We start from the raw sequence: 9,885 nt of genomic DNA, 5'->3' as shown, positions 1-9,885 counted from the left end.
GTGTAGGTAGCACTAAGAGATCACTAAGTACTTAAAAAAACGAATTCCTTTCTTTGTTGTTGTTGTTGTTGTCTGTTCTCATTCTTCCATTTTATTTTCTCCTACTTTCTGCTTTTTCCGCACACTCGTCTGTTCCTTCTTCCCTATTTTACATGTCTCTGTCCCTCCTCTCGCTATCCTTCTCTGTTTAATTACTCTTTCCACTAAGGAGCGCTACGAAACCACCTCTCTCTCTCTCTCTCTCTCTCTCTCTCTCTCTCCCTCTCTCTCTCTCTCTCTCCCTCTCTCTCTCTCTCTCTCTCTCTCTCTCTCTCTCTCTCTCTCTCTCTCTTCCTCTCTCTCTCTCTCTCTCTCTCTCCCTCTCTCTTACACAAACACACACACAAACCCATCACACTGTACCAACATAGAGCGAAAGAGAGAGATAGAGAGAGAGACATTCACTATTGCAATCCAATCTTTCGTTTTCAACATTCCCTTTTTGCTGCTTCTATCTAAACTCACATACTCTGTCGCATGGAAAAGTGTGCCATGTTGGTTTGCTTGTGTGTGTGTGTGTCCATCGGAGTCTGTCTGTCTATGTGCGTGTGTATGTGTGTGTGGTTTTCTTTTTTTTCCTTTATAAATAATCGTCCTACCACACTCTGCACTGCGCGGCCCCTTCGTTGCTGTGCTAGTGAGAGCTAATGGTAGTAGTCTCTCCACACGTTTTGTTTCGTTTTTTTTTTCTCCATCTTGTTGCTTGTTGTTGCAATATTTCATAATAATAATAATAATAATATTAATAATAATAATAATAATAGTATTTCGTTTAGATAATAATAATTATAATAATAGATGACTATTTTTCTCGCTCTGTTTTTTTTTTCTTCTCGTTTCGTCGTCGTTTTGATAACACATTCGCCACCGCCATCGTCGTCACCCCGTGGGTCACCCCGAGCTATCCTTTCCTTTCTGTCCATAGTTTAATCGTTTTGCGTTTCCACACATGTTCAATTTCTTGCTTTGTTTTGTCTTGGCTTTATTTCCTGGGGGGAGGGGGATTTTCCCCCTTACTCTCTTGCTTTATATATGTTTGTTGTAGCAGTTTTACAGAAGTATAGGAAAAAGGTATAGGGGGTGAGTAAGTAATTTGTATGCAAGGTGAGAAAGCAAAGCAATGCGGTACTATTGTACAAAATGTTATATGTGTGTTATATATATGTGTGTGTGTGTGTGTGTTTTTGGTTTTTGGGTTTTGCTCCCCCATTATCCATTCATTACTTGACTTGGTTCGTTTTTACAAAACGTTGTCAAAGAAACAGCAGAAGGTAACACACAGCAGGCCAAGAAAGGCGCTGGCGCGTCGTCTTTACCGATTTCGCTCGCCTGTGTCTTGGCGAGCAGCAGCCAGTGGCACAAAGCCTGTGCGAACGGAGAGGAAACCTTAGCAACCGCTACTACAACACAATCGCTCATCAATCCTAGTAGGAGGAGGACGATCATCACATGTGTGGACGATGAACGATTCGCTGCGTTGGCCATGTGTACAAGCTGTGCTATTTTTCTACTACAGTTTTCTTACAAATTTAACACCCACCCCGGGGAGGCTTTAATTGCACAATTGTAACATAGCCGCAAGTGTGTGCGTGTGTTTCTGTGTAATTGTGTACAAGCGACGTGATTGATGATGAAGGACACTTCGGACCCAAGAGCGCACAATTGCGTAAATATAGCTATTGACTACAGTTTCATTTGTTTTAGAGCTGCGGATTGCGATTTTTTGTTTGTTGTTTGTTTTTGATTATCATACGATTTGTAGTGAGGTAATGATAGAATTTGGAAACACTGCAAAAGCGGACCGCAACAAGCAAACGGGCAAAAAGTAAGGAAACACACAGCTAGCAAGAGGGGAAGGCAAACGGAGTATAATTCCCCTGCCACAATCCTCACGTGCGCAAAGGACCGCAAAGGAAAATAAATGTTAAAAACAAAACAAACAAAAAAAAGCAGACCATCGAAAAAGGTCTCGTTGGTAAAATCTCGAAAGCTCCAAGCTGAACGATACACCATTATTGGGTGGTGTCCAAACTTTAAACAACACAATAACCACACCGGGCTCAAGCGTAATTACACGCGCGCAGGTACTAATGGGTGGTTGGTAGTGGTGGTAATGGTGCGGCGATGGGCGATCGGCCGCAAGGAAAGCGATAGGAATTGTCCTTACTTCGTTCCCAATTCGATAAACACGCTTTTTTGTATCCTATATAAACTACAAACGTAGCGCATGCATTGTGACGGTGCGCGATCGCCACCTGTCAGCTGTGGCGCATTTGCAAGCGTAATAGCGCAAAGCGGGTTTTGCGCCACCAAAATGTTCGCGTGTTCTAGCTACGGTTGCTTTGTTTTTGCTACTACCAATGGGGTAAATGGGCGCTGTGGTGGCTTCGTTTTTTGTTTTTTTTTTTTGCGAACTGTTTACATACCTCCCAACACCACCTTCGTCAGCTCCATTCTCTCCCACGTGGCGAAGTGGTTGGGTTCGTTCGAGTTGTTTGTTCGTTTTTTGCTTTGTTTTCATGCTGTTGTCTTTCGTGTTGTTTCTTCGTCCGCTTCTCTTCTCTCTATTCGATTTTCGACATTTCGTGAGTGTGTTTGTTTTTTTTTCGCACAAATTTGTTTCCATCCTATATATACCTGAGAGGCAGCGTAATTGTTTGTATGTATGTGAGCATCCTTCGCCTTACTACTTAACTAGAGCGCGTTTTGGTACAATTGTTTCTTAGCAAGGGTGTGTAGTATAAACGGGAGACAGAGAGCCGTTTTTTTTCAATGTCAGTTCTTCTCCTTTCGGTTTGCCTTTTTACCTTTGAAAAGCAGCATAATGGCAGCAGCTAGGAGGGCGGAGGGGAAGCTCAGCAGCCAAACTTCTGTCCGTCCGAATAAAGCAGCACCATCATCGGGTTCTCCAGCCTGTCCCACTACTCCAGAAAGGTGTACATCGATCACATGGCCAGGATTTGCAGTCCCACTCATTGCTCGATCGTCGTGTGATAGGGACGCCGGTGCGGTTCCGGGGTGTAGTTGATGCGGGCCCGCAAGTGTTGCGGCGAACCGGGAGCACTTTCCGACGCGCGCCGCGGCGGCAGGGGAGGTGACGGGGAGGTAGAGTTGAATCTACGAAACAGAGCAGGGCCAAAAGCGGTAAGTGGTAAGTGGTTTGTCATGTTCTGTGCATAAAGAAGCAATACTTACGGCCTTCTATTCATCAGCGGTGAGCCGGTGTGACCGAGCTGTTCCAGTTTACGCTGAAGTAGCAGTGGCGATTGACCACGATTTAACCTACAAACAGAAGAAGCGATTGAAGAGGTGGTTTAGCGGTTTGGGATAATCTTTTAAATACAAGAAACCACTCCGCGGCCAATCCAAACATGAGCGTGCGTAGACTCACCTGGGCGGTGGATCTGGGCTGCGGTGGCGCCGATCAGTCGCCGGACTGTTGAGCACATGTGCCAGCTGCGGTATGGCGGAAGGAGGTTGTACTATCGACGCTGTGGACGACCCACCGGAAGGGTACGGTCCGGCACCATACATCCCACCCATCCCACCCGCCGTCATACCATCGAAAGGGTTCGACGACGCATAATGCTGCTGCTGCTGCTGCTGCTGTTGCAATAGAAACTGTTGCTGCTGCTGCAGCAGCTGTTGCTGCTGTAGATGTTTCTCCTTCAGGGTTAGCCTGTCGCCGGCAGTGGTCGTGCCCGTCCCGCTCGCTCCTGTAACATTGTTGCTGAGGTTTAGCTTCACGAATGAGGCAAACTTTCGCTTGATATCTGCAAAGGAATTGAACCAGCCTGTGTGTTGTGTTGTTTGTGGATTCGGTTGTTTGGCCCACGTGGCATAGGGCCAGATTCCCCGAGCCCCGAGCAAAACAGATGAGCAAAAATACACGCACACACACACACATGCGCACACACAGTGGTGGATGTGGTGCAGCGCAGCAGGTTTGTTGTGTTGCATTAAACGAATTATGGTGCATTAAACGTCGGACGAGTGTGCAAGATGAAAGTTGGCCAACCGTGGGTACAGAAAAAAGCGCAAATGATAATCAACAACAACAACAACAACAACGATTGGCCACGTACGAAATGATCGCGGGCGCGGCGCAATAGGCGAGCGAGAGCAGCATGGCGCGAGCAAGTGCATAACATAACGATGCAAACAGATAAATAAAACGAGATAGAAGAAGAAAAAACAAAACAAATAAACTAAATGAATGCATTCCGAATGAGTGTGCAGTGAGTGGAGTGAGCGGTTTGAGCGGAAAAAGGTCGACGAGCCGGCTTACATGGTATTCCAAGACACTTTTTTGACTCTTTCTTATGTGAAATGCACTTAATGTAGAAGGAATCGGATCCTTGTTGGATTAATCCAATAGGAATTTCCAAGCAGCCTGTCCAATAAGGGTGCCGGAGTCCAATTTCCATCACAGGAAGTTCACTTCCCATAAGAAAGAGTCAAGGAAGTGTCCCACATCTATGAAAACCGTGTAGTGGTAATCGATCTACCATACACCCTTCACCCATCATCCAACAATCGGTTCAGGACGTTCAAAGGGTAAAGGTGGATGGTTGCTAAGGTGTATGGCGAACGTCACGCACATACCTTCCCAACTCTCTATCGACCTTTTGCCGCAAACGTAGCAAGCCACACTACGAAGCCTAACGGTAAGCGGCATCTGTAGCAATGGTGCAGAAAGAGGAGCAACATGTGTATACGAAGCGGTGGGAATCACGTTACCTGCATCTTCTTTGCTGCCTTCCGGCATTGCAAGCCCTGCTCCTCCTCCTCCTCCTCCTCCTCCGTTGCTAATTCCACCGAGTGCACCGTGCCGATGCAGCATCGACGATGTATTAGGCTGCCCCTGATGATGATGTTGGTACAGTGCTGTTTGGTGACTGGTGTTGGTGGTGGTAGTGCCGGCATACAGCGACCGATCGGTAGCACCACTCATCATGGTCGGTGGTGCGGCGGTGCCACCCCGATCGATCACCTTATCGCCCCGACCACCGCTCTTCATGCCACGGCTGAACGTGTTAAAGAAGGAGGAGGATTTGTGCTTGGGACTGGCGGTGGTTTGCTGCTGGTACACCGGAATCCCGGAAGGTTGCGATGGTGCTAGCGGAGCCGCCGGTTCGTGATGCTTGTAGAGCGGGATGGCGCTTTGGTGAAGGGTGGTGGTGCCGCCGGTGTTGCTCAGCACCGGATGCACCCCATGATGTACGGTCCGATGGGAGGGTAGCGGACTGTAGCGGATTGGCCGGGGTGACGCTTCGCTTGCCGAGGGTATCGGCGATGGTGAGGAGTACCCGTAAATCACTTGCTGCTGTTGCTGCTGCTGCTGCTGCTGCTGTTGGTGGTGGTGATGATGCTGCTGCAGCGCCTCTCTTTGTTGCTCTTTCAGTTGATTCTGTTGGTGGTAGAATCGCTGAAGAACTGCAAAAAAGTGAGAAAAAAGTGTTACAGCGCGGGTACACAGCCAGGAGGATATCTTGTTCGTCCACTCACCAATTGGACTAGTGTTGCCGTGCAGATGTTTATACTGCGTTTCCGTTTCCGAACCGTCGTGGTGTGCCTTCCGGAGCAGCAGCAGCGGCGAGGAAGGACTGCTGCCCATACCACCGGCACCGGCCCCTCCACCGCCGCCACCATTCGCATAGATCGTCGCGGACGCTACGGGCATCGGCGAGGGGGAGGCCGGGGGCGGATAGGCAAGCTTCGACTCGCCGGGCGGAAGCGATTTCCGCTGGGCGAACGGTGATGTGGTCAGGTTTTTGAAGATGCTCTGCCCCAAACTGCTCAGCGTCGATTCCTTCTTCGGGCTGCCGTTCCCATACTCGGAGGCGGTGCGGCGCGACAGGAACGGCGAGTGTTTGTACTTTCGGGCCGGTTCGAGCGAACCGTTGCGTTCGAAGGCCGGCCCACCGCCCGACGCGATCGGTACGCTGGTGCTAGTAATGGCACTTTTTGGCTGCATTTTCGCTAGATAGTAGGCCTGCGGGGAGGGCGAGCGGCGTGTATCGAACGCACCCGCCCCCGCCGCTGAGGAAGACGAGGTAGGCGTGTAGGAGGATGCTGGTACCGGTGTGGATCCTGCCGCCGCCGCTGCTGCTGCTGCTGCCGAGGTGGAGGACGACGAGGACGCTAGGCTAATGTTGCTAAGTTTGCTCTGGAGCAGCTGCTGTTGCTGGTTGAGCTCGTGCTGCGACCGCTGCTGCAGGTCGCTCAGGTTGCTAGGTGCTTCGTTGGCAATGTGGGGGGATAGGATGGTCGCGGTTGACTTGATCGGGATCGACGAGGCGGCGATGGCGATGGTTTGCTTTTGCTGGTTCGACTGCGCCTGGACTACTTCCGTCAAGCTTCCGAGCGGGGTCGGTATTCTTCAATGGGGGGTGCCGACGCCACCGCACGCACGCAGCAGGCGGGATGATGAAAGAAAGAGTAGTTATAACATAGATGAAGAGGGAAGAGGCAGGAGCAGGGGAAGAGAAAGAGAAGAAGAGAAAGAGAAAAGGATAGGATAAGTGAAACTAGCGCAGAGGAGGAGCAACACGACACTTAAATCGACCCACATTGATATGTACAGTTACTAGAGCAACTGGTGATGCAACTGTCCCTGCTGGTATGGTTCTAAAATGTACAGGTGGATTGTATACGGTACGGCTACGCAACCGTTGAAATGCCTTTTCTGGAGAATGCAAGCTGTACAGCGTCTTTCGAAATGAAGACTAACCCTCCTGCTTTCGATAAAGTACAGGGAACGACTACAACTAGCATGGTACAAACACTTTACTCTACTTCAAATAGCTAAGCTTCGGGTTAGTAACGGGTCTGTAGCATGCACGTAATGAGACGAATTATGTATTGTCAGCTCATGGGTTTTGGTAGGATTACAACTAAAGACACTCATTCCGACAAGTTAAAGCAACATAAATGTATAACAAACAGAGAGAAAGAGAGAAAGTGAGAGTTGCATATAGAGCGAGTAAGAAGCTTTTAGAAGAATCGTGCAGGAAGGTGGCAAGCAGCTAGTCTCTTTATGTCTGTGTGCGTGTGTGTGTGTAAGTGTTTGTATGCCTGCAGGTACGCGTGTGTTTGTGTTGGATGTAATCAGTGCACAGATAGTGAGCGTGTGATGTCGAATAGCAAGGCGAAAGGACGTTAAGGACGCATGTATAATATTCGTGATCGTAAGTGTTGTTGATAGTGTGGTATACTTACTCATAGAACAACTTAAAAATTACTAAAGAAATAGTTACCTACAAATAAGAAAAATCAAGTTTTAAAACAAACAAACAGCAAACAGACAGACAAAAAACGCAAAACGGAACGCAAAGTAACGTGACATCACACTGGGGTAGGAGGGGTAGAGGAGGGATCTGCGAGAAAAACGTCCAAACAGATTGGATATGCTTGCTTGGATTAAGAGAAAAAGATGATCCAATCATTCTAAATTTTACGGGAAAGCAGTGGTGGTAAAGATTAGTGTATCTTTGCAGAAATCGTTAAGGGAAAGTGAAACAATCGTGTAGGACGGTGAAAAACTCACACTAACAAACTTCATACAATCCAAACAAACAAAGAAAAAGATCACACCTAAATCAGTCGCTGTGGAGGTGAAAATATTAGAGAGCATACAGAGTGCACAACTCGCTTGTAACGGCTATTTTTGAGACAAGCCGGGGAAAAAATTGAGTGAGGCGAACGCATCAAACCTCCGCGTAAGGGTACAACTTCCTCCAGGAGAGTTGAGGCACCGTGTACATCATGTTGGAACACATCAATTGTGTATCATAGTTTGAGAAACCAAAATTGGCAAGGAAAATAGCAAGGAAGGGTGGCCGCGCAGCGTTCGCTTACCTGGTTTGTTCCGACGACGCGGTCCAGGTTGGGGGTGAGCTGACGGAAGCGGACGATCCGGCGGTCGGTGGTGGCGGCGTGCTGGTCAGCTGAATGCCGCAGTTAACCGCCACATTGCGGAACCATTCGCCCACGTTGATCGTGGTGTCGTGCTCGGCCCGCTGCAGGAACGCGTGCCGCAGCAGGTCCGGATACTTGGGCCGTGCCTGATAGTCCTTCTGCAGGCACAGCTGCACAAAGTCGCGAAACTCCGGACTAAAGTTCTGATCCTCGGGCAGCCGGGGCGGGTTAGAGGTGAGCACCTGCGTCAGCACCTCGAAGTCGGTCACACAGCCACGATAGGGAAAGACGCCCGTAGCCAGCTCGACCAGCGTGATGCCGAGCGACCACACGTCGGCCCGGATGTCGTACACCGTTTTAGCTGGATCGATTCGTTCCGGCTGCAAAAAAAAGGTCCAGCAGAGGTTAGTGAATGGAGGCAATAGAGCAAGCGAGCCGACTACCCTGTCTTACCGCCATGTATGCAGCACACCCGGCCGAACGGGTACGGGCATTCGAGTCCACCAAACGGCCGCTGATGCCGAAATCGCACAGCTTTATGTTGCCCCGGTCGTCGATCAGGATGTTCGAGGGCTTCACGTCCCGGTGGATGACCCGGTGGTTGTCCTTGAGGTAGGCCAGCGCGCGCACCGTTGCCACCGTTACCTTGCCGAGGATTTCCTCCGGTACCGGTTTTTTGGACTTTTTCTGCAGCTTGTCGAAGCACGTCGTCATCAGCTCCATGCAGATCCACACGTCCGCATCGGTGATAAAGCAACCGAGACACTTGACGATGTACTTGCAGTTTTCCGACTTCAGCACCACGTCCAGATCCATTATGATTCGTTTGTTTTCTTCGTCGTTTCCGGTGCGTCTCATTTGCTGGGAAGGGGTGGAGGAGGAGGAAGGAGAAGAATGAATATCGAGCATGGGTATGTTTCGCACCGAACACGCCACTGGGGCAGATTCCCTACCTTTACAGCAATGATGGCTCCACTCGGATTGTGTCGCATCTTCACGACATGCCCGCTGGTTCCGTTCCCAAGTTCGCCCAAATCCTCCAGGTCGCTGAGCTGCGTACGGTAGATCTTGTCGTTAATCTTCAGCAGCCCGCTCTTGTCTACGATCTTCTGGAACTTGAGTTCCGATTCACTCCGCCGCGTCCCGGAGACAATGGGCAGATTCAATCCCAACGACGGTCGGTTGGCTGGAAGAAAAGTGTGTGAGAGAGAGACGGCGTTCAGCAGGGGAGAAGGGTACGGCTGAGTCAGTGTTATCGCCGGCACTTACGTCCACCCATGCCACCGCTTCCGGTGCGATTGAAGCGATTCGCTGGCGGCTGCGTCGAGATCGGCAGGGACAGGGAAGGCGTGGAACGGGGATTCTGGATCATCTGTTCCATCATCGTGATGCGGTTGTCGATCGAACTGCCGGACATGGTGGCGGTGGTGCTACCGTTCTTTCCGACCTCGCTAGCTCTGCCGTCGGACGGTGCGGTGGCCGGATGCGTACCCGTCGGTAGCATTGACTTTCCGTCCGGGTTGCTGGTCCCGGCGGCACCAACGGCCAAAGTCGAGGAGCTCACGTCGGAACACGGGCGGGTAAACAAAGCACCCGAAGCGAACAACCCCGTTCCCGTTGGAGGAGGAAAAAGGCACGAAACCAGCGGCGCTCCTCACTGCATTCACTGCACCACGGCACTCCGCATCTGAGGCTTACGGGGCGCAGTTTCGCAAGCACAATCCCGACCCTGCACGGAGAAATTGATGGCGTTTTTGGGAGCAGGAAAGATTTTCACCCGAAAATATATGATAAATATACTTTTCTTGTTCTTTTCCTTTTTTTTCTACACAATGATGTTTCGTAGCTGTCATTGCGAAGTCAAAGTCGAAGGGCTGGGCGCGCCCGTGGACATGCACATGACAAGGGAATGAAATAAATGTGAAG

General features: G+C 50.0%; 1 protein-coding gene across 3 annotated transcripts; it reads right to left on the bottom strand.

Moving 5' to 3' along the window:
* Nucleotides 1-227: 227 nt before the first annotated feature.
* LOC120950206 (dual specificity mitogen-activated protein kinase kinase hemipterous-like) lies at nucleotides 228-9,802 on the bottom strand. Of its 3 annotated transcripts, none has more exons than XM_040368060.2 (9): nucleotides 9,229-9,802; nucleotides 8,913-9,145; nucleotides 8,413-8,820; nucleotides 7,900-8,339; nucleotides 5,548-6,419; nucleotides 4,780-5,475; nucleotides 3,431-3,833; nucleotides 3,235-3,321; nucleotides 228-3,156 (listed from the first exon to the last, which is right to left on the bottom strand). In XM_040368060.2, exons 1-9 carry the CDS (start codon nucleotides 9,461-9,463, stop codon nucleotides 3,012-3,014), a joined length of 3,519 nt encoding a protein of 1,172 aa, XP_040223994.2. In that variant the 5' UTR covers nucleotides 9,464-9,802; the 3' UTR covers nucleotides 228-3,011. The 3 variants fall into 3 exon arrangements, with proteins under 3 accessions (XP_040223994.2, XP_040223995.2, XP_040223996.2); XM_040368061.2 differs by having other exon boundaries at nucleotides 3,431-3,812; XM_040368062.2 differs by having other exon boundaries at nucleotides 3,431-3,755.
* Between the last annotated feature and the right edge of the window lie 83 nt (nucleotides 9,803-9,885).

Source organism: Anopheles coluzzii, chromosome 2 (genome assembly GCF_943734685.1).
Source record: "Anopheles coluzzii chromosome 2, AcolN3, whole genome shotgun sequence".
Taxonomy (NCBI): Eukaryota; Metazoa; Arthropoda; class Insecta; order Diptera; family Culicidae; genus Anopheles; species Anopheles coluzzii.
The sequence above is the reverse complement of the archived record's forward strand: the minus strand, read 5'-3'. Positions and strand labels throughout refer to the sequence as shown.